The following is a 24783-nucleotide window of genomic DNA, read 5'->3' on the forward strand; positions in this document are numbered from 1 at the left end:
CCCATGACATTTTTCACAGAACTAGAATAAATAATCCTAAAATTTATATGGAACCATAAAAGACCCAGAATTGCCAAAGTAATCCTGAGGAAAAAGAACAAAGCAGGAGGGACTTCCCTGGTGGGGCAGTGGTTAAGAATCCACCTGCCAGTGCAGGGGACATGGGTTAGAGCCCTGGTCTGGGGAGATCCCACCTGCTGCGGAGCAACTAAGCCCATGCGCCACAACTACTGAGGCTACACTCTACAGCCCATGAGCCACAACTACTGAAGCCCGCCCGTGCTCTGCAACAAGAGAAGACACTGCAATGGGAAGCCCGCACAGTGCAATGAAGACTCAATGCAGCCAAAAATAAATAAATTAAAAAAAAATTTTTTTTAAAAAAAAACAAAGCAGGAGGCATAACCCTCCCAGATTTCAGACAATACTACAAAGCTACAGTAATCAAAACAGCATGATATTGGCACAAAAACAGACATATGGATCAATGGAACAGAATAGAGAGCCCAGAAATACACCCACACACCTATGGTCAATTAATCTTCGACAAAGGAGGCAAGAATATACAATGGGGAAAAGACAGTCTCTTTAGCAAGTGGTGTTGGGAAAGTTGGACAGCTGCATGTAAACCAATGAAGTTAGAACACACCCTCATACCATACACAAAAATAAACTCAAAATGGCTTAAAAACTTAAATACCAGACAGGACACCATAAAATTTCTAGAAGTGAACATAGCAAAACATTCTGACATAAATCGTACCAACATTTTCTTAGGTCAGTCTCCCAAGGCAATAGAAATAAAATCAAAAGTAAACAAATGGAACCTAAACAAACTTACAAGCTTTTGCACAGCAAAGGAAACCATAAACAAAACAAAAAGACTACCTACGGACTGGGAGAAAATATTTGCAAATGATGTAACCAACAAGGGCTTAATTTCCAAAATACACAAACAGCTCATACAACTCAATAACAAAAAAACCCAAAACAACCCAATCAAAAAATGGGCAGAAGACCTAAATAGACATTTCTCCAAAATGACATACAGATGGCAAATAGGCACATGAAAAGATGCTCATCATCGGTAAACATTAGAGAAATGCAAATCAATACTACAATGAGGTACCACCTCACACTGGTCAGAATGGCCATCATTAAAAAGTCTGCAAATAACAAGTGCTGGAGAGGGTGTGGCAGAAAGGGAACGCTCCTACACTGTTGGTGGGAATGTAAATTGGTGCAGCCACTATGGAAAACAGTACGGAAGTTCCTCAAAAAACTAAAAATACAGTTGCCATATGATCCAGCAATCCCACTCCTGGGCATATATCCAGAAAAAAACTGTAATTAGAAAAGATACATGCACCCCTAGGTTCACAGCAGCACTATCTACATTAGCCAAGACATGGAAGCACTCTAAATGTCCATCGACAGATGAGTGGATAAAGAAGATGTGGTACATATATACAATGGAATATTGCTCAGCCATAAAAAGAATGAAATATTGCCATTTACAGCAACATGGATGCAACTAGAGATTATCATACTAAGTGAAGTAAATCAGAAACAGAAAGACAAATACCACATGATATCACTTACATGTGGAATCTAAAATATGACACAAATGAACTTATCTATGAAACAGAAACAGACTCACAGACATAGAAAACAGACTTGCGGTTGCCAAAGGGGAGAGGGGGTGGGGGAGGGATGGAATGGGAGTTTGGAATCAGCAGTTGCAAACTATTATATATAGAATGGATAAACGACAAGGTCCTACTGTATAGCACAGGGAACAATACTCAATATCCTATAATAAACCATAATGGAAAAGAATATGAAAAAGAATATGTATATATGTATATATAACTGAATCATTTTCTGTACAGCAGAAATTAACACAACATTGTAAATCAACTATACTTCAATAAAATAAATTTTTTTAAATGCATGTAGTTTTGGTTCATGGGTGTTTTTACCATGTAAATGTTATCAAATGCTATATCTGCCCACACAGCTTGCTTTTTCACTCCCAACTATGTGCCTTAGAGCCCTTCCCATGTCAGCACACGTGACCCCTTTATTCATTTTAACTTCTGCACCATATTCCACTGTCTGGACTAACCTCTTTGCCAATGTTTTCTCAAAACTTTTTTATTTGGCTCCAGCTCTAAATGAATTGTCCAAATTGGTTTAAAAGAAACATTTCCAACCACTAGGCCATGATTTTTTTTATAACTTTCATGCACACTTGGATGATTTTACAACTTTTAGAACCATTACAAAGCACTTTTTATTGCTTTTTAAGTTACTGTGTAATTTTTTTTTAATATTCCAGTTCACGCTCAGCCTACAATACCTCCTTGCCCACTTTGCTATGTTTCACCACTTTTTTTTTCCAATGACTTGTTTCTTTTCCTTTTAAGTGGCTTTTACTTAGTATAGTTTTTACTGCTCCACGACATTATTTTGCAGTCAGAACTGAAGCTCTGGCCAAAAGCACAATACATGTGGCCTCAGTGTGTGCTCAGAGCCACGGCAGAGGCTCAGAGCCAGCAGCTGCTCAAACATTACAGGCATCGAGTGTGGGCTTATAAGCATATCATTCAAAAGTCTCCAAATTCAGAAATCATTACCAAACACACTGATCAGTCTTTCATTTCAGTCACTTTGTCATTCTGACCAGTTTATTTGGGTTCTAAATATTTTTGACTAAATCAGCTGCTACTACCACCCCATCCTCTGAGGCCAGCCACACCGGGCAGGGCTAACTTCCTTCCTGGTGTCCCTAGAGGCCAAATGTCCAGGGACCAGCACAAAGAGGAGAGGCACCAGTGGGCAAGACCAGGGGATGGGGGCTGTATTGGTCTAAAGCTCTCAGCCCTTTCGGGAATGAAGTTTAGACCCTGCTGCTGCCACCTTGGCCCCAAGCTGACCTCAGGGATTAGAGCGGGGCTAATGAGGCCAAGGCCTCAGGTCTGATCTATTCCAGGGATATCTGTTTTATCTCCCAAGGCCAGAGTCCGTATCTTGACCTTGGCCCATTGCCTGGCAAATGGCAGAGATTAAGAAGGGACCCAATGGGAGACAGAGGATGGCTTAGTAGCTCCCTCTCCTGCCGTAGGAATAACTCCAAGCCACATCCTATGGTTGGTGGGTGTTTAGGGCCCAGCACAAGGATGACACAGCCCCAGGATATTGTAAAGTAAGACTATCTCTTTGGAAGGGGCTTAGATAAAGAGAAAGGCCCCTCCCTGTTTTGGATTTCAGAGGCAGGATGAGCCCCATGGAAGCTCTCATCCTGAGAGATGCTTTGCACCCCCTTCTAATCGTTAAGCCTTGTTATCTACTGGCACTGAGGCACAAGGCCTGCACCTACAACCCACGTTCACCCCAGCAGCCTGGGCTTGCCTCCCTGGGGTGGTCACATGCCTCATTTGACTCCCGCTCGCCTGCCATGTGCACAGAGTAGCACACAGGACCAAACTCCCACTTGCAAAGGCACCTGTGTTCTAATCCCTCCTATCCCCAAAGTTAAAACCTGGCGGTCCAGCCAGCACATCGGCCTTCAGACATGTCTGCTTTATCCTACCCAGAGATGGCCCACCCCATGCTTTTGAAGAGTTTAAATTAGTTGCCAATATTTAAAAAGTGTGGTTTTTACTCTCAAATCTCTAGCTTCACTCCAACTATCAGGCCTGGTTCCCACATGACAGTGACTGCCCGAGCAGAACGGCAACTGTTTTAAGTGGCATCTGTCCTCTTGAATTCACACTGAGCCCCACTGTTCCCTGTGACACCTCCCCCTCTGAAGTCAAGGGTCAGTTGCCATCGACCACTCCATTTGCATCACTTTCTCTTACACTGAGTTGGCTTCCCTTGTTGATGCTGTCTGCCTGGCCTCAGTAGGCATCTGGGTTTGCACCTGCCATCATGTACCCATATACCACTTTGTGTCTCCCAGGGCTCTGTGTCCATCCCCCTCCACCACCACCCCTCCCCAGCCCTCACCTTGTGATGTCTTCTGTCAGCTGGGCAGGGTCAGGGGGGTAGAACTTGACTGTGAAGGCAAAATTCCAGGGGCTGCCTGAGAGGAGAAGATGGAGGAGAGATCAGAGAGGCCCCATCTCCCCGGTGGGTGGCCCAGATGCACCATGCCATGGGCAATTTTTCAGTCTTCCCATAACAATCATCTTAGGACAATCCAATAAGAGAGGCTGGCACATTATTCCCACTTGACAGATGAGGAGACTGAGGCCCAGATTAACAGACTTGTGAACTAGCAGTGGGAAGGAAGGTAGAAAGAAAGAAAACAATGGTGCATGCCAGACATGCTGTTAATTACTTTACAAACATTGCTTCATTAAACCTCACAACATCCCTGTAAGTAAGTCCTTGATAATGATTATCCTCATTTTGTAAATGAGGACGGTGAGGCCCAGGCAGTAAAGTGGCCAGTCCAAGGTCACAAGCTAGGAAGTGGCAATGCTGAGGTTCAGACCCAGGCCACCTGGATCCAGAGCCCATGCTCTTCCCTCTACACCAAAGTCTGTGCCCCAGGACATTCATGGGAAGATAATTAATCTAGAAAATACCACATTAAACAGGTTTCCTAACTTTGGACTTCTCAGAGCCCTCACTCTGCTACTGGGCATTGCACCTCTTGAAGGGGGACATGCATTCAAGAGTTCCCAGAATCCATCTGACCTGTTGCATCTATTTGTCACAGGGCATCCTTCCAGATTAAAGTTTCTCAGAAAACATGTTGCAAAACTCTGCCCTATATAATGGTGACTCCATCTCAGATGGCAGAATTGGATTATAAACAAGACCCAAAAGCAAATATAATGGGCTAAAAGTAACAAAGAACATTTCCCAGGGATAAATGTTAACCTCCACGTTTAGATATGAAAAATCAATGGTACACATTTACAAGGTAGAGAAAAATAAACGCTGCGGTTTCGGCTGGAAACAAGCTCTGCAAACCAAGAAGAGGGATGACCACTTAAGAAGAGGGGGGAGGGAAGAGGCCTTGATGAAAGGCCATAATCCGGAACAATGGTCAGACCACCCCTGGGACATTTTGGGCTCCATGCTCTAAAGGGACCTCTGACAAAGTGAGAAAGAGAGACCCATCCAGAGCAGGGCTGTGGACAGGAAGGGCTGGAGGCCATGCCATCACTACCATCCTGTCCCTGCAGGCACCACCATCTTCACCCTACAGCTGTCATGTCTCCAACACTTACTAAGTGCCAGTCGCTTGGCTTGCTAAGAACTTTACACGTGTTTTTGGAATTTAATCTTTATAGTGATCCTGAGGTAGACTTTCCTTTTAATAGATGCAGGTTTTGAGAGGTTAAGTCATTCTCCCAGGATCACCCAGCTAGTCAGCGATAGAAAACAGGTCTAGCCTCTGATCATATGACTCCACAACCTAGGCTCCTGACTGCAGCTGACTCCTTGGAAACAGCAGCCTCAAGGGGAAACAATCCCTGTCTCAAGAATAACAATGGGGGAGTTCCCTGGTGGCCTAGTTGTTAGGATTCCCGGCTTTCACCGCCATGACCCGGGTTCGATCCCGGGGAGCTGAGATCTCACAGGCCGCACAGCACAGCCAAGAAAAAAAGAGAGCGAGAGAATAATGGTAATAATTAATCATAATAATAATGGCTAATACAAACTGCGTGTTACTATGGGCAGGCACCTTTTAGGTGTTGAACGCCTAATAACTCATTTAATCCTCACAACAACCCTAATGATAAGGGTTACCCCCACTTTACAGATGATGAGGCACAGAGCAATTAAATAACACGAGAAGCAGTGACGGAGTCAGGATTCAAATCCAGGCAGTCTGCTTCCCGCATCTGTCCTTTTAACCATCACACCAGATTGCCTCCTACTATGTGAAGCACCTACTATGTGCTGGCTGTTGTCCACACTCACATCACTGAACCTTCATCCCCACCTAGTGAGGCAGTAATCACTAATCCACGTGCTAGGGAGATGCGGGAATCCAGAGAGGTGGAGGAATTGCCCCCAGTGCCCTAGGTGATGGGCCCTGAGATTTGGGAGGAAATATACCCAACTCTGAAGGCCAGGACATAAGGACTCAGGTGCCACCTTCAGAAGGTTGGAGTTGTCACAAATCAAGACAGTGGGTAAAAAATTGCTCTGTGGGGGCCCCAGAAGCCAGAACTGGGGTGAGTGGGTGGAGACTGCAGGGGTAGGAAGAGAGACTGTGGCTTTACTAAATAAAGGAGGGAGCCCTGCTCCTTCATAACCCAAGGGGATCACTTCTTGCCCTGGGGAGGGAGTCGAGACCCAAAGATTCTGTCAGCAGCTTCTCTTTTCTAAGGTCCTGGTCCTTCTCAAACACTCTCAGCCACTGTGGGTGTTCTGATTCTTTCAGGCATGAGAGCCAGGCCTCCCAGCTGGGCTGGGGTTCCTGGGGACAGCATAAAGGCCAGGCCTAGGACCCTGTTGGCCCCAGAGAGGGGAGCTCTGTCCGTGAGCATGCCTCTTTATCTCCAACTTACAGGAGGCTACAGCCCCCTCCTGCATAGTCAGCTGGCATCCCTAGGCCCAGCTGCCTGCTATCACGGCAACAGGCTTGGCTCTAGCTTTCCAGCCAGGGGACCAGGAAGCCCAAGCACACCCAAGGGGAGGAGCCCCCAGTGGAGGCATCACTGCCTCTAGGCTCCAAGTCCCCACTCACCGCATGCCCCCTGGCTGAGGCCACCTACCTCCCCCTTCTGGCGTTGGAAGGCTGCCCCGCCCCCCTCCCAACATGCCTTTTTTCCTCTGGGCCAGAAAAGACAGGTTTTTGGCTTGCTCATCTGTCTTTGACCCAGGCCCTGAAAAGAGTGCAGGATGGTGCCAGGGGGCCAGGGCTCAAGACCTGGCGTGGCCCATACCTCACTCTGTGATCTTGGATAAACAACTGCCTCTTTCTGGGCCTCAGTCACCCATCATTAAACACAGGACACATTCACTCCTCTCAGTTGGCAGTGGCCTAGAGTACTGTGGGGACAAGGATTCTGAGCTGAGTCAAAGGTCACTGATCACCGAAGCCTGCACTGGCCCTGGACAGAAGGTGGCTGTTTTGAGGCCATCGGTCTGTCCCCTTGCCCTAGATGACTCTGCAGGTCCCTTCTAGGGCTGACGTCCTGAAGGCAGCTGTGATCCCTCTGCTAACCTGCTGGGTGACTCCTCTTGTCCAGGCCTCAGGCTCCTCATCTCTAAAACAATACCCTGCCTTCCCCAAAATGTGCCACACACAGCAAACGAACTCAGGGTCCCAACGCACTTCCCAAAGGAGGAGGGAGCAGCGCACCTAGGGCCCTCAAGGCCCGGAGCCCCCCCGCCACCTTCCACTACCGGTTCCAACCACAGCAAGCCACTCACTCCGGATCTGCTTCTTGATTTCCTTGGAGGGGTCCAGCCAGTTCTGTAGGAGAAGATAGAGTTCATTAGAGGGAGATGGAGGAGGGGACTTGGGTAGGGCTAGGAGAGAGAAACGTCCCGAAATGGCCTGCCAACAGCCCCTTAGCTGGGAACACCCTTCCCTGGCTGAGCTGTCTGGGTCCTTTCCCCTGGGACTGGGAGGTGAGGGAATGAGGCCTGGCTTCACTCAGGGTTTGGGACCCGGGGCCCTGGGCCTGGCAGTGCTTGGAGGCAGCACGGTGAACGGGTAATGCAGCTGCAGTGGGATTGGTGGGAAGAAGGAAACTCGGGCAGGAGTTTCCCAAGGGTGGGGAAGAGGGGCTGGGGGGTGAGTGCCTCAGCTCCCACAGGAAGCCATGCCACGGCTCTCCAGATACCCATCTGGGGCTGACTTGCAGGCCCCCAAGGAAGGGGCACAGGGGAGACAGAGAACTGAGGATGGACAGGGCAGGCTGAACCCTGGAAGCATGCAGACAGAAGGTACCTAATGAAGATCTGAGGACTGATGGAAGCCATGGGATGTGGCCAGGCCAATGGGGGCCTAAGGGAAGAGACCCCCCCACCACCCAGGGCAGGCCTTCCAGTCAGCCCCGCTCCCCAGTCCAGGCACCTTCTGGCTGTCGGCATCACAGAAGGTCAGGCCAAAGTAGTCCTTCTCCAGGAGGTTGAGGTGCTCACAGACCAGGTCAAACAGCACCTGGCCCCGGCCGTGTTTCTGAAGAGAAGAGCAGAGCTGCCGTGAGGCCGGAACACACCTCAGCATGGGGCGGGGAGATGCCCCAGGCTCCACCAGGACGACCTGAAAACCTGCAAGAGGTTTCCAGCATCTGGGGAGGATCTCAGCACTCCTGCCACCCACCTGGTTCTGCTCTCCAAGTCCTAAGGAATCCTGGGGGGACACTAATGCCTAGCCCATCAACTGCCTTCTTCCAAGCCCTCCTGGGGCCCTCCTGTAACTCAGACCTGCTTGGGGGAAAGCCAGCGTGGGGTGGGGGAGTGACTGATTTTTCCTCCCTGTACAGTGATTAGGAGAAACAGGCTAAGTTGGACCCAAGGAGCAGAAAACCAAAAGTCTGAGTTTTGAGTGTGAGAGGAAGAGACAAGCCACCTGACATGTGAGGGACACGGGCAGGGGAGGAGGGGAGGGCCTGGGACTCAGGGTCACAGCGTGACTGTCCTCCACTGGCCCCTCCCCTTACACTAAGGGAGCATCACCTCTACCCAGGCAGCAAGTGAGGTTCCACAGGGGCTCACAGAGCCTAAATCAGCCTCAGTTGCAAGCAGCACTGTTCAAGCCACCTTCTCCCCCCAACTCCCATCAGCAAGGCGTGGTACCTCTCTGAACACCACCTGGGCCTGAGGATTCAGAAGGACAAAGCCCAGAACCTGGCTGGGTACCCCAAACCCACAGGGGTGAGGATGAGCATCGATAAAGGGATCACGGGGCAGGGGGCGTGTGAAGCAGTCACTACCCAAAGAGGCAGCAGACTCCAGGGAGCGGGTGAGGTCCCTGCAAGGTCTGGCTAGGTCACTGGGGACTGGCACCAGGCCTGAATGTGGGGAGCAGCTGGGAAACCAAGGGATTCCTGAGCCTGGAGGAGAGCTTCAGAGAGAGTGGCCTCAGCCAAACCCTTACGCTCTTCTAGGGTAGCTGAAACAGCACCTTGGGGCCACCATGGGCAGGAGGAAAGAGGGAGAAGATATCCCTTTGTTTTGCCCAGGAGTAGGCAAGATGTCCACCCTGCAACCTTTCTATGGAATAAATAAACATTAAAAAAAAAACAAAACCCAACCCGGCAAAGACGACAGAGCCAGCCTCCCAGGTCTCAGAAGTCGGTCCCTTAAGACCAGGGATCGGGGGAGAAAGGGAGGTGGGTCCTGTAACTCTCAGCAGTAAAGCCACCCTCTGGACTCTTCCATACATGTGGATGGGCCAGGAATGGTGCCTGGACTGGGGCAGAACCTCAAAGGGGGCGAGTGAGAGCTTAGAATTCGGGTGGGAGTTCCAGCCTGCACAGGAAAGGGAGATGCTACACGTGGGACCAGGAGGGCTGATCCCAGAGAGGAGGTGTCTGCCCAGCCACCCACTGTGGGCCAGAGCCATGCCACAGGGTGTCTCCACAGCCTGGGGGGGAGGGTCCTTCCAATGGGCCACCTCCCTATGCCTGGGGGACGCCTCACCATGGAAGCCTCGAGTGACCAGTTTGTCCTGGTGCCCTGGATAGGGTACTTCACAGGGAGAAGCCTTCTCCACACCCATTATATAAATGAAAATGATTCTGGTTGAAACCTCAGCGTCTGCTGGGTGAGATGAAAGAGCCCAGGTCCTACCAGGCTATAGATCAGCCCCAAAACGGTGACTCCTTGCCGAGGTACAGCCACCCTGATTCCTGGCACCAGCCCTGTGCCTCGCCTAACACTATCTGCAATGAGAAGAGCCTTCTGCGGGCCTCAGTGCCACCATCTGTGCAAAGGAGGGCTGGCCGGGTCATCTCCCCAGGACGCGGCAGTCGGTCCAGGCCTCCTTGAAGAGTGGATGCCCTCTGGCTTGGCCCAGGCTGCGTGCGCACAGAGGCCTGTCCTGGCTCTGAGGACGGTCGACCAAGGACGGGGCCTGTGGTGCTCCCTACCTCCACCTCACACTCATACTCAGAGGCATCGAGCAGAGTGACTCGGCAGACGGCACTCTTGTATTTCTTGGCAATCTTCTGGGGCGACTTCTGGGCCTTGCTGGGCGTGGTCCTCTCCGACAGGCCATCGGCCTCCCCGAAGTCCTTCTCCTCCATGTCTAGGCTCTACAGGTCCAACCAAGGGAAGGGTTTAGTCAGCGGGCTAGAAACCATAGCTTTGCGTCCAAATGAGATGCAATAAGGATGCAGCTCGGGCTCAGACAGACCCCAAAATGAGAGCCACTGCCCCCTAAGACCCCCCAGGTGACCACGGTCAATGGTGGGTGTGTGCAGGAAGAGAGCCAGAGCTTCTGCGTACAATGGGTGGGCTCATACGAGGGGTCCACTGCTCCCCTGCAGGCGGGAGCTGTCCTATCTGCCGAGAACAGTGCATGAGCGATCAGGACATGGTCTCCTCCTCCCCAGTCTGTCACTGGGTCTAGCATGGGGCTGGGACTGATCTAGTGGAGGGAAGGGAGGCCAGAGCCCTGCCCACTAGTCCTAACTCTGTCACTGACACCCTCAATGACCTTGGCCAAGTCCCTGCCCTCTCTGGTCCAGCTGTGAATTAGGGGAGGTGTGAATTCAACGGCCAGATGAACCCCCAAGTCCTCTGTCTCTTTTTAGGGTGATGAATTTTGCTCTGCAGTCACCCTGGGCTTGCCCCGCTAGAAAGGACAGCCTTGGGGGATAGGAAAATAAGGTTGAAAGAACACCGATTTTCAAAATCAGATCTAGATCTGACTTGCACTTCTGTCGCTTTATAGCCATGTGACTTTGGGTAACTCACTTCATCCTGCTGAGGCTCTGTTTCCCCAAGTGTAAAATGGGGAAATCAACAGTTACCTTCTTAGGTCTCAGAGAATTAATTATAGAAATGAACACTATGCCCCCTGCACAGTGCTTGGCATGTAATGGGTCAATAATACATCTCAGTTTCCCTGTTGCCTCCCTTCTGGAGGACTGGCTGGGCAGGAAGAGGGATCCCGTGCTCTCAGGCACACACCTGTTCGGCAGGCCGGGCGTCCTGATGGGGCGGATGCTTCTCATTGGAGTTGGCCTCGGGACGGCCGTGGCCTGCGGGGGTCACAGGGGTAGTAGCTGCAGCGGCTGCCTCAGGCTGCTGCGGGGCCTCCTCCTGAGCCTTCTTCACCTCAGAATCTGGGCCTGTCTCTGTTGTCATGGTGACCAGCACGCCTGCATTGGCACAAAGGAGAGAGCACGTGATGGGGGAGAGGGGCAGCAGTGGTACGACAGAACGGTGCGAGGGGCACAGGAACCACACGTGGAGAGAGACAGATGGAGACAAACGGACAAAAAGCCACAGAGAGAAGGAGGAGGGAGGGAGGGAGAGACAGAGGAAGTGAGGATGGGGACAGAGTCATGAGAAGTGAGGGCTCGGTGGCAACAGCCGAGGTCACAGACCCCCACCCACCCTTGTGCCATATAGCTCCTCAGGGACTCCAAGCTCTTGGCCCAGGTCTGGAATCAGGGTCCTTCCTAAGGGCGAGGAGAGTCTCTCCAGGGGGCCCCACTCTGCCAAGAGCACCAGGGACAGTCAGTGACCACCTCCAGGCAGGCCCTTGGCCAGGCTGTCTCTCCCACTACAGCACCTGGCACACGGTAGCCCCTCAATCAATGTGGGATAAATGGAACTCAACCCAAAGAGCCCTGTGCTCCTGGCCTTTCCAGCCCTGACATCGGACAAGGCTCTCCATGCCCCAAGCCTCAATAATTCCTGCCCCCTGACTTCACAGGGATGCTGTCAGGATGTACTTAAAGGGATAACGCAGGAAGGTACTCTTAAAAAACGCATAGCCCTGATGATGTCAAAGTCAGGCGAACTGGACTCGGGCCCCACATCTGCCACAAATGGGCCGTTGGTTGGTCTCACTAGGACTCATCCAAAAAGCGAGGGACTTAGAAATTATCTCTGCAATCGATTATGCTTATCATTTCCCCCTCAGAGCAGGAAGTGAGGAGCTTTCAGAGAATCAAGGACCTGTTGCCCAGCTGCTCTTTGGAATAAGCAAATTGCAAAGAGAGAAAAGGAGCGAGAGAAAGAAAGAAAGGGAGAGAAAGAAAGAATGGCATGGCCCCATTTTTATATTAAAAAAAATACCAATAACCTCAACAATACATCTTTGTGTTTGTACACATGTAGTAAAAGATCTGAAAGGATAACCAAACTGTTAAGAGAGGTTAATAATTCAGAAGTAGATAGAGGACAAAGAGAGAGGGCGGGATAAGAGAGGGAGCTTCATTTGTTACTTCATACACTTTGGAATTACTTGTATAATTTAAAAAATACATCTATATATTTTTAACCCATGTTGTTTGTTTGTTTGTTTGTTTGTTTTTAGGAAGGCAAAAGCACCCATTTCTGACCCCCATTGATCAAAACAAACCTCTCAAAAAAAAAAGAAATTTGGAGCTAAAACCAGGTAACAGAGAAATGAGCAGGAACCCGCACCCCTGAGTCTAAAGCCTTCCTCCGAATCCATCATACTAACTGAGAAAGATTCAGATGAGACTTGGCAGGTCCCTCCCTCACCCCACCCACCATGGGGCCTTGGATGGGCAGTTAGACAGACAGACACAGGATTCACCCTGGGCTGTGCACATGCCCCAAGCCCCAGCCCCACGTTTCCTTTTTATTCTTCAGTTTCTCCCCCTGCCTTCCAGGGGCCACCAGCCCCACCCAAAGCAAGGGGCACTGGACAGAAAGTCAGGGGCCCTGAGCACCCCACTCAGCCACCCAACATCTCTAGGGCCCTAGAGAGGTCACGAGCATCCTCAATTCTCACCTCGTGGATAATGAGTGGAACACTTTGTAAGCTAGAGCTCATAGCACAAATGAGAGGGTCTGTTGTTACAGATGCCGCCGTTAAGAAGATGAGGAGGAAGGGAAGGTCTTGGTCCACATTGCCTCAACCCCACCCAAAAATGCTTTCCACTCACGTCATTACCCCGGGCTTTAAGGGTATAATTTAAAGCCATAGTTAAATAAAGGCTCTCTGTTGCTTATATGACACTAAGTGCTGACTCTGTGCCAGAGCTCAAAGCAAGAAGAGCTGCTCAGGGGGGCTCACAGCCTCATGGTGTCAAACTGAGACATAGCTGCCTGGCTCTGGCTTTCTTCTAAGCCCTCACTGGAGGATATCAGCCATAATGCTAGATAAGGCTTACAGGGAAGAGCCCTTAAAATAAATGCCTGCTTAATTTTGCTTCAAAAAAAAAAAAAAAAAAAACCAGAACCATAGACTAATCTGTACGTTTTGTGCTGGGAGAAGCAGAATCCACATGCCCCTCATGGGTCCAGGGAGCCCAGCGCATCTACTCCCACCTCTGCCTCAGTCTGATTTCAGCCCGTACTCTCTGAACCTTCCCTGGGCCTGCATCATCTTGGAAATAGCCAGGAGAGTAATCGTAAATAAATATCCCAGGCTTTCACCACCCAGGTCTCCAGCAGAGGCTGCTGGCACGACTGCCTGGTGCTGGGAGAACCTCAGAGGAAAGGAGCTGGAAGCCTTCTGAGATAATTAGTCTTCTCCTCTTCTTTTACAGGTGAGACACAGAGAGCAAAAGAGGCTTGAGTGGGACTTCCCTGGTGGAACAGTGGTTAAGAATCCGCCTGCCAATGCAGGGTTTGAGCCCTGGTCCAGGAAGGTCCCACATGCCGTGGAGCAACTAATCTTGTGTGCCACAACTACTGAGCCTGCGCTCTAGAGCCTGTGAGCCACAACTACTGAGCCCATGTACCGCAACTACTGAAGCCCGAGCGCCTAGAGCCCATGCTCCGCAACAAGAGAAGCCACCACAATGAGAAGCCCGTGCACCGCAACGAAGAGTAGCCCCTCTCGCTGCAACTAGAGAAAGCCCACGCACAGCAACAAAGACCCAACGCAGCCAAAAATAAATTAATTAATTAATTAAAAAAAAATATATATATATATCATGGAAGGGACTTCCCTGGTGGTCCAGTGGTTAAGAATCCACCTTTCAACGAAGGGGATGTGGGTTCAATACCTGGTTGGGGAACTAAGATCCCACATGCCGCGGGGCAACTAAGCCTGCGCCCTGCAGAGCCCGCATGCCACAACTGGAGAGCCCATGTGTCCCAACTGCTGAGCCCATGAGCTCTGGAGCCCGTGCGCCACAACTAGAGAGAAGCCCACGTGCTGCCATGAAATATCCCGTGTGCTGCAGCTAAGACCCGATGCAGCCAAATAAATAAATATATATATATATTTTTTAAATCATGGAATCATGGAAAATTTTCACCAGAGTGAGAAAGCATGATACACAACAGTTTGTACAGATTGACCCTAGTTTGATTAATGCACACATATAGTGCCAGAAATTTCAGCCAAGTATATTAACTATGGTTGCTTCTAGAAGGCAGGTCTACAAATCATTTTTTTCTTCTTTCTGTTTAACTGTAGTTCTCATTTTCTTCTACTATACTTGGAGATTTCTTGAATGATTTAAAAAAAACTAGAAGTTAAAAAATAAATTTTTCCAATGCACATGGCCTGGTATGACAGGATGAGAAAGGGATAAATAAAATCTGTTTAAATTCTAAAAAAAGTTATGAATTAAAAAGAAAAATCACATTATTATTTTTTAAACCTATGATGAGATCCTTCTGTATCTCACAAATCCAGGGATAACGGCATGGTTCTCTCACTGGGGCACAGAATGCGAGCCAAGAACCTGGCCTTGGCTTCTACCACAGCCAGTCACGTGGGCACGGTGCTGCCCAGGCCCAGGTCAGCACAGACTGATGGAGCCTGCTGTGCGGTCAAGCTGGCCAGGCACCGTAGGGGACCCGGAGGGACATGTGCTGGTTCCCGTGGAGCTCATCGCAACACGGGAGGATGATACTCACCCAGGATGTGACTTAGATTTGCCAGTGTACATTTCAGCCTCTAGAAGATTCTGGGACCTGGTGATCAGGAGTATGGCCTGGAGTTCCCAAAGAAGACTTAGAGGGTAGGGAGTGCAGGGTGAGGGAGTTAGGTTTTGAAAAAAGGGAGAATCTAGACAGGAGATGGCAGGGAGGGCATTTGGGCTGAGTCACTACGCGGGCAAACGCCCAGATGTGGGAATAAGTAGGGCTGTGCGGAGGACAAGGAGGAGCCTTGACATCCTGACTCCTTGGAACAAGAAGGCTATAAAGGTGAGCTCCACCCAGCCTGGCAGAAGGGACAGGCTGGAATCAGGGAGAAGGGAAGGAGTGCGGTGGGGGGATGGGGGCTGGCAGCTTTGCAAGAGTCAGAAGTGTTACTCTGCTGGAAAGGGTAAGACTCCCATTGCTGAGCCACTGCGGGCCAGGCCCAGCATCAGGGACCCCATACACAGTCATCTCCTGGACCCCTCCATGCAGGGCAGCAAGGCAGGGGGCAGACCCAGGTCAGTCAGACCTAGACACGGAGCCCGGCTCCACCACTAGCTCAGTCTGGGACCTTGGGCAAGAGACTTCACTCCTCTGAGCCTAGGTCACCTCACCTATAAAACAGAGATAGTCTTCCCTCCCTCTCAGGGGGGTGATGGAGATTCAGGAAAATAACATAAAGACGGCACCCAATAAAACAACCCTGAGAGGGTCCAGAATTACAAGCAGTAATGGGAAGCCAGAGTGGGGAGTGGTCTGCGAAGCAGGAGTTTAGAAGTGGCCACCCAGGGACTTCCTTGGTGGTCCAGTGGCAAGACTCCATGCTTCCACCGCAGGGGGCACGGGTTGAATCCCTGGTCGGGGAACTCAGATCCCACATGCTGCATGGTGCGGCCAGAAAAAAAACAAAAAAAAAGAAGTGCCCACCCAGAACAGATGGATAGTGCCCACCCAGAACAGACAGAGGCTGGCAAAGCCTAACTGATGACACTAACATATGAAAACCCAAATGCACAGGATTAGAAAAGGGAAAGGTCAGCCAGAGAGGTAAATTCTGACAGTGCCTGCGCCAGCCCTGTCTGGAAGAGAGGGGCCCAGTGAGGCCCAGCATGCTTGCCTGGCCCCCTCTGGGGCCAGCTCAGCAGGCTGTCAGCCTCTGATGCTCTTCAACATTGCAACCACTGGCTGGATCCCCGGGTTTGCCTTCCGGAGTCACTAAGCAGCCTTCAGACGCTGTGGCTTTCCATCTCGGTGGCCTGAAGGGGGAGGGTGTCCTTGCCCAGAAGAGGCAACATCCACTTGGCTTGCAGTTGTACCTCTCATTAAAAATGAATCGACCGGTTTATACATCAAGCTGTCCCACCAGGGTTCGCATGACTCAGCATCTCTGAGCCCAGTAAATTGGATTTGTTCTTTTTCTCCATCCCCACTTCCGTCCAGGTCCAAGCCACTCTCAGCTCCTGCCTGCATGGCTGCCCTACCTCTTCCATGGCCTCCCTGTAGCCACTCGGGCCCTCTTAGGGTTTATTCTCCACAGAGCAGCCAGAAGGATTTCTTCAAACCTCCATTGGATGCCCTCTTTAAAACCTCCAGGACTTCCCTGGTGGCGCAGTGGTTGAGAGTCCGCCTGCCGATGCAGGGGACACAGGTTCGTGCCCCGGTCCAGGAAGATCCCACATGCCGCGGAGCAGCTAGGCCCGTGAGCCATGGCCGCTGAGCCTGCGCGTCCGGAGCCTGTGCTCCGCAACGGGAGAGGCCACAACAGTGAGAGAACCACGTACCGCAAAAAAAAAAAAAAAAAAAAAAAAAAACCTCCAATGACCTCCCATCAAAATAAAACAGAAATTCTTTATCAAAGCTCCGAGTCCCTGCACACAGCCCCTGCTTCAGCTCCCACTACTTCCCCACCCCTATTGCCACCATCACTGTGATGACGGTGTCACACTGGCTTTCTGTCTGCACCTCAGCCACGCCAGGCTTGCCCCTGTCTTGGGGTTGCCCTTAATGGTCCCTCTGCAGGGACAGCGGACTTGTCCCCTGTCTCTTGACATCTCTCACCTTTCAGATCTCAATCTATGTGCTCCTTGACCACTCTGTCTAAAGTGGGTCCCTCCTTCTATTTTTTTTTGGTTATAGCTGGTTTTTCAGTTTTGCTTTATTTTGTTTTTGCCATTTTAACCATTTTAACCACTTTTAAGTGTAACAATTCAGGGGCATTAATTACATTCACAATGTTGTACAACAACCACTGCCACCTATTTCCAAAATTTTTCATCGCCCCTCGAACAGAAACTCTGTTCCCATGAAGCAAGCATGCCGGGTTTGGTTTTTTCATAAGTTCACAAACGGAACTTATACTGATTGACTGACTGACTTATTTGTTTCTATTTCTCCTCTAGAATATAAACTCCACAAAGACAAAAATTTATCTGTCTCAGGAATTCCCTGGCGGTCCAGTGGTTAGGACTCTGCGCTTCCACTGCAGGAGGCCTGAGTTTGATCTCTGGTCAGGGAACTAAGATCTCACAAGCTGTGCAGCGTGGCCCAAAAAAAAAAAAAAAAAAAAAAATTTATCTGTCTCATTTGCCATTTTCCCCAGGGCTTAGCGCAGTTCTTAATAAATAACAACAATAAAGCTAACATTTATAGAGTTTGCTATTTACCAGGCACTGATCTAAGCATGTTACATCAATTAACTCATTTAATCTTCATAATAACCTATAATAGGTACTCTTAACATCTCCATTTTACAAAAGAAGAAACTAAAGCACTGAGAAGTGACGTAACTTGCCCAAGATCACGCAGCCAGTAAATAGTGTCAGAATTCAAACCCAGGGAGTCTGGAGTCAGAGGGATGGGTAGATGGATAAATGGAAAAACACATGGGTGATGGGTGGATGGGACACCAATGAGACAAGTCTAGAGACCTGGGCTGCATTCACCTCGGGAGCCTTTCTGGCTACCAGCCAGCCAGCCTGTCCTGACAACTTATCAGACCTTACGCAGCTGACTTTTCCATCCAAACTCCTGATTATTTTCCTCCTGATTTTACTGATGAGGACACAGAGACCCAAAGAGGTCTACCGATTTGCCCAAGGTCATAAGGTGTGCCAAGTCTCTCTGGCTTCAAAGTCCATCCCACTACATGACATTTCAGCAGCCTCAGGGGGTTCGTGCTGAATAATTTCTCCCAGGGGTGAAGCTGGCTAAGGAAAAACTTCCCAAGATTGAAAGGCAAATACACTTGGAAGAGCTGAATTCAAAATCGGGACCACTGTTTCTTGTTTCAGTTCTGCCACTTCCTATCTGATGGGCCTTGGGTGAGTCACTTCCCCTTTCTGAGCATCAGTTTCCCCATTTGTCAAATAATGACGAGAGCTCCTGTCCTCCCACTTCAGAGCAGGGCTGTGTAGAGCAAGGATGTTTCAGAGAACAAAAGGACTTTGAAACACAAAAGTTACAGTCACGCTAAAGACAAGGGAGAGTATATCACAGATGTTTACGACATGTGTACCGGAAGTGTGCCTTTGCATACATACACGTAGCAATGAAACAGCATGGGGGCACACACAGCCACGAGTGCCCATGGGCATGAACAATCACTCCCTAGCCAGGAAGGTTCTGTTCTAAAGCTGAGACACTGACGACTTCTACCCAGGTGTTTGTGGGAATGCTGAACCAGGTAGGAACTAATGGTAGGAAGGAGTGGAGAGAGAAAGAAATGGACAGGGTGTGGAAAACACCAAAACAAAGAGAATGCTAGGCAGAAAGTGAGATTCTTCTGTTCTGAATGATGTTTTCAATGATCAGAGTTACCAGGATAATCCTTCTTTCTTTGGGGGAAACCAGGGAGTACATCTTCCCCGTCCCCCTACAACCATCTCCTGGGCTGTTGGTCCTCATCTGCACCCCTAGAACCATGCCCTGCTCAAAGAAGCGGGAGGATGAGCCCTTGGACTACCCTTTGAACTCCCTTGCCTGCTAACCTCTGATTGCCTTTGGCCAATGGGAGTCACTGGCAGGAGGTCAGAGGGTGGAAGCAGAGAGGGACAGGGGTATATCTTCCCAACTGCCCTTCCTGTGGTTCTGGTGGTGGCTGAACCCCCCCTCTGTGACAGCTCCTTGCACAGGCCCAGCCATCGCTGAATTCTGGTAACACTATTCCCTCCCTCTGTTCATTCAGGCCAAAGGGAGGTAACAGCTTCTGTCACTGTGAGTTTGCGGGTACCCCTTGTGGGTTCCCTTAACCCTGCTCGCAGCTTTATTAACTTCTCCAAGTTGAAGCATCTGAGTGGAATTCTGTTTTCTGCCAGAATCTGACTGATACACCACCTGACCCTAAATAGATATACGAATTAGAGAGGGAGGGGAGGAGCAATCGGGAAGAGGCAGTCTAGTCTAGTGGTTAAGGATAAAATAGGAGGCTGGAGACCTTGAACACTCTCTTAACTTCCCTGTGACTCAGTGTCTTCATCTGTAAAATCATGATGATAATCTCACCCACTTCACAGGTTTACTATGAAAACAGAATCGGACCATGCCCGTAAAGCACTTACATGCCAAAACCCACAGTTAGTGCTCAAGAAATATTAGAAATTCTCATCTTGAGTTCTGAGTCTAAAGGCTCAAAGGTTAACAATACCATTCCCTTAGAGCAGGAATTTTGGGGGCTTTTTAAAGGGGGTTCTCTGTGTTACACAATTTTTCTACTATGAGCATGTATTACTTAGGAGTCAGAAAAGAAAAAGAAAAGAATTAAAAGAAAAAACGCCGTGAGAGAGAGAGAGAGCCTACTCTCCTTCCCCTCTGGGGATAATGGTAATTGCCACCAGGATCTCCCCAGTACGGAACATTCACTTCCTTGAGTGACAATCTCCCGGTGGACATGAATGAAATGACCGCCTGTGAGGAGGGAGGAGGGGGACTGTGCCGCCCTACCAGCCGGTCCCCTAATGGAGTCAGAGGCGTGGAAACAGGAGCTGGGCCTGCAGTCATCCCCACTGATGCTCAGGTCCGCACACGGCAGTGGGGAGACGGCAATTTGTCAGAGGCCTGCGGTACCCATGGGCACCGCATTAAATAAAACCAAGCAACGTGAAGAGGCTGCCACCCGTCAGCACTGGCTGCTTGCCCAAAGGTTTCACGTGCCACCGCGGAGCCACAGACTGACGTGCAGTTGTAGGCCGGGGACCACATGCCCAGAACTGCAGAGTAACAGCATCAGAAAGGGGAAATGCCTCCCACTTGGACCACACTGAAGACTGCAAAGGCAGACAGAGATCTCCCTCTGGTGGGACATCCTCTGAGAGCTGGACAATGAGCTTCCAGGTTTCGTCTCCTGTGAGCTCCACAAGGGTCACCCGAGATAGGTAGGTTTATTCCCCAGGCAGGCTCAGCTGGCCAAGGTCACACAACTACTCAGTTTGAGTAGAGCCAGGATGTGGACCCAGGTCTGCTGACTCACAGCCCCATGCCCTTCCCCCTCGATCCTGCTACATCCCACCACCTCCGACTTGCTGTCAACCACGTAACCAAAGCTACCGTTGCTCTGGATGTAGAAATAATAACAGCAGTATCAACCTCTCCCACATGCAGGGTGCTTTACAATCTAAAAGATCCGTTTATTGTCATCATTCGCTTGGACCTCACCAATCAGCAGTTGGTGAGAGGGAGCACGGAGCTGAAGTTACAAACATGGGCTTTGGAGCAGTGTCCTTGCCTCCTCGGGTTCCGGGCTCCGCTGAGAAGGGAGGCGAGGAGGGGAAAGAAGACGGGAGAAGCAGCAGACCTTCCTTGGCAACGCTTCGTGATCTCGCAGTTTCTGAATCTCTCTCACTTGATTTTGTTTAAACACTAGGAAATTTCATTGTCAGCGTTATTCCGAATAGAGTAAAATTGGAAACAACTTTACATGTCCATCAACCCCCTGTTGATGGCCAAATGAACTAGGGTTTATCCATTGAAAAATGAATTACAGAGGCTTCCCTGGTGGCGCAATGGTTAGGAATCCGCCTGCCAATGCAGGGGACAGGGGTTCAAGCCCTGGTCCGGGAGGATCTCACATGACGCGGAGCAACTAAGCCAGTACACCACAACTACTGAGCCTGCGCTCTAGAGCCCGCAAGCCACAACAACTGAGCCCACAAGCCACGACTACTGAGCTCACGTGCCACAAATACGGAAGCCCTCAGGCCTAGAGCCCGAGCTCCGCAACAAGAGAAGCTACCGCAATGAGAAGCCCGCACACTGCAAAGAAGAGTGGCCCCTGCTTGCCGCAGCTTGGGAGAGCCTGCATGCAGCAACGAAGACCCAACACAGCCAAAAATACATTAATTAATTAATTAATTTTAAAAAAAAGAAAAATGAATTACAAAAGTATTACATATCTATTGTGAACATTTTTGAGATGGATTTCATATACATTGACAGGGAAAGATGTCAGCCTATAGAATGAAAAAATGTACATTGTAAAACAATAATGCAAGCTATGGTCCCATTCTGGTTTGTATGTTTATGTAGGCATAGAAAAAAATTCCGGAAGGACCCGCATCACACTGTTATCATTGGCTACTTCTGGAGAAAAGGATTTTGGTTGGGGAGCCACGGAGAGAATATGCTTCTGAATTATTAGGATTCTTCACATAAGTCTTTTGTAATTAAAATGAAAGAAAAAGGGGGCTTCCCTGGTGGCGCAGTGGTTGAGAATCCTCCTGCCAATGAAGGGGACATGGGTTCGAGCCCTGGTCTGGGAAGATCCCACATGCTGTGGAGCAACTAAGCCCGTGCGCCACGACTACTAAGCCTGCACTCTAGAGCCCACGAGCCACAACTACTGAAGCCCGTGCGCCTAGAGACCGTGCTCCACAAGAGAAGCCATCGTGATGAGAAGCCCGCGCACCGCAATGAAGAGTAGCCCCTGCTCGCCGCAACTACAGAACACAACTAGAGAAAGCCCACGCACAGCAACAAAGACCCGACGCAGCCAAAAATAAATAAATTTATAAAAGTGGAAATGTGGCCTTAAATTCTGGTTTAAAAAAGAAAGAAAAAGTAAATATAATATTTTTAAAAAAAAGGTTTGTTTGGATCAGTCATTTACTTCCCACAGTACCTGCTGTAATGCCATTTCTGCCTGTTCTCTTCCAATCTGTATCTATGGTCAGACCTAATTTTATACCACTTTAATCTGAGTGCTCATAGTTTTATGGGTTTCTTTCTATTTAACATTCGTTGTATCAGAGGGACTTCCCTGGCGGTCCAGTGGTTAAGACTCCATTCCACTGCAGGGGGCACAGGTTCGATCCCTGGTCGGGGAACTAAGATCCCGCATGCTACATGGCGTGGCCAAAACAAACAAACAAAAAACAAAAAACTTTAATTGTATCAGAAATAGTTCCACATTATTATATCATCATTATTACACAGCTAACATTTGTGGGTGCTTCACTGTATGCTAGAATGTGCTAGAATTCCCATGCTAAGAATTTGACATGCCTAAACCTAAAATCACTTAGTCTTCACGACAAGCTTAAAAGCAGGTACTTGGACAATCCATATTACAGATGAGGAAACTGAGGCTTAAGAAGATGAACTGATTTGCCAAGACCTCACAGTCAGTAAGGACAGAAACTAGACTTAAACCCTGGTCTGTCCACAGTCCTCGCTGCGAACCTCTCCATCCTACTCCCCTCCCAGGTACTGAGTGGTGAGTGAGAAGAATGCAGCAAGTAGAGATGAGGAGACCCAGGTCCTGGGTCTTCCTACTTGCATGACCTTGGACAAGTCACTTCCCCTCTGCTTTGTCCACTCAATCAATTCTTTCACCAGACAAGCATTTGCAAATCACTTAGCCACACGCCGAAGACAGAACAATGAAGAAAACATGAACGCTGCCCTCAAAGAGATGAGAGCCTAGCCTGAATCTCTTCATGCACGGGAAGGCTCTAACCTCCATCCCACCTCTGTCACAGGGACATGAAATGAAATGAAGAAAGGATGCAAAGGAGCTTCACAAGTGCACAACTCCATAAGTATTTCTGTGACTGTTCACGGCTGCATATTATTTTATCCACTGGATGTTCCCAAACGTTCTCAATCATCTTCCTGTTGTCGGGCACTTAGTCCCAATTTGCTACTATTATGGGAGAAGTCTGATGGGGATTCATCCAAAGGAAATTATGCAAAAAGAAAAAAAAAAACACCAGATGCACAAAGACGCTGCACAACCTTTGGAATGACTGAAGGGAGACCAGTCCTTCATCTTAAACTCATGAGGCTGCAAACCAAATGCATGACCCCCACCCCAACCTGCTCCTCCCCCAACCACTCCAGGGGACATCTCAGTGCGGTTTCCACCTTCCTTCCTCGCCAGCCCTCGAGGTCCACAGTGCAGATTTTTTTTTTTTTGCGAGGGGGGTGTTACGCGGGCCTCTCACTGCTGTGGCCTCTCCCGTTGCGGAGCACAGGCTCCGGACGCGCAGGCGCAGCGGCCATGGCTCACGGGCCCAGCCGCTCCGTGACATGTGGGATCCTCCCGGACCGAGGCACGAACCCGTGTCCCCTGCATCGGCAGGCGGACTCTCAACCACTCACTGCGCCACCAGAGAAGCCCCACAGTGCAGATGTTTTTCCTGCAAGGCCGAGCCCACCCGTTACTTATGGTCCTTTACAGTCGCCAAAGGGACCTTCCCAGACATGGTTCTGTCATGCCCCAAACGCGTGCCCCAGTGCAGACCAAACACCCGCAAAGGTTCCGGCAGCCTCCAGGCTCCTTGTCAAGTGGAAACACCTGTGTCTGACATTTGAGCGAGACTAAAGGGGGAGGGAACTGATGTTAGCTGTGCCCCTGTGGTGTGCCAGCACTGCTCTAGGTCCTTTACGTAACAACCCTAATGTGGTCTCAATCAGATAGGTGTGTTTGTCCACATTTGACAGATGAGGAAGCGGAGGCTCAGACCAGCTAAGTGATAGCCCGAGGGCACGTGGCTAGTACACAGTGGAGCTGGGACTAGAACTCAGGTCCCGCAGATTCCAGAGCTTTGACAAAGACCCAAACACAAGCTGACTCTGAGTCACCTCCCAGCACCCCCCAGCTCCCTGCACCATCTCCTGCATGCACACCAGACTGCCCATTCTTCAAAGACACCCCTATTTCCCTCCCCTCTGATCCAGGGGAGTGGGTGCCCTTACCCCCACAGCTATCAAAATTCCACTTGGCCTTTGGTGCCCAGCACAAAGGCCCCAATCTCCTTGAAGCCTCCCCTGATCACCAGAATAGGAATCCACGCTGAGATAGGCCATAGGACCTCCTTTACCTCCCCTGTGTCATGTCCGTGTCTCTCTAGGCTAGACTGGGAGACCCTTGAGGAGAGGATGCTTCCCCAGAGGCCATATACGACCTGCAGGAGGTACTCAGGGAATATTTTTCAAATTGAACAAAACTGAGTATGACCTCTGAGAAGAAACTGTGGGCAGCTCGCATTGCCATCAGGAATGTGGCTCTGACTCACACTGCCTAGATTTGAATCCTGGCTCCCCAACGACCGACCGAGCTGTGTGACCTTGAGCAACTGTCTTTTCTTGGCTAAGCCTCAGTTCCCTCAATCTGTAAAATGGGAGGAAGAAGAATTCCTACCTCAAAGGGTTTTGGAAGATTGTATGAGTTAAGCCCTTAAAGCAGGTGCCTGGCATGTAGTAAGTGCTCGATAAATGTTGGCTGCGACTATTCTTACCCACAAGCCTCCCGCCCACAAAGGAAGCAGTGCCAGCGTG

General features: G+C 49.8%; 1 protein-coding gene across 13 annotated transcripts in view; it reads right to left on the reverse strand.

Annotated features, from left to right (window-relative positions):
- The window catches only part of EPB41L1 (erythrocyte membrane protein band 4.1 like 1), a 109690-nt gene that overhangs the window by 44223 nt on the left and 40684 nt on the right, over positions 1-24783 (reverse strand). For all 13 annotated transcript variants that reach the window (XM_060030873.1, XM_060030872.1, XM_060030867.1 and 10 more), the window contains exons 2-6: positions 11122-11312; positions 10077-10241; positions 8057-8161; positions 7408-7450; positions 4015-4090 (exon numbers count right to left, since the gene is read on the reverse strand). In XM_060030873.1, the coding sequence (XP_059886856.1) occupies positions 4015-4090; positions 7408-7450; positions 8057-8161; positions 10077-10241; positions 11122-11298 (566 nt within the window). In that variant the 5' untranslated portion in view covers positions 11299-11312. The remainder of the gene's footprint in view (positions 1-4014; positions 4091-7407; positions 7451-8056; positions 8162-10076; positions 10242-11121; positions 11313-24783) is intronic.

Source organism: Delphinus delphis, chromosome 15 (genome assembly GCF_949987515.2).
Source record: "Delphinus delphis chromosome 15, mDelDel1.2, whole genome shotgun sequence".
Classification (NCBI taxonomy): Eukaryota; Metazoa; Chordata; class Mammalia; order Artiodactyla; family Delphinidae; genus Delphinus; species Delphinus delphis.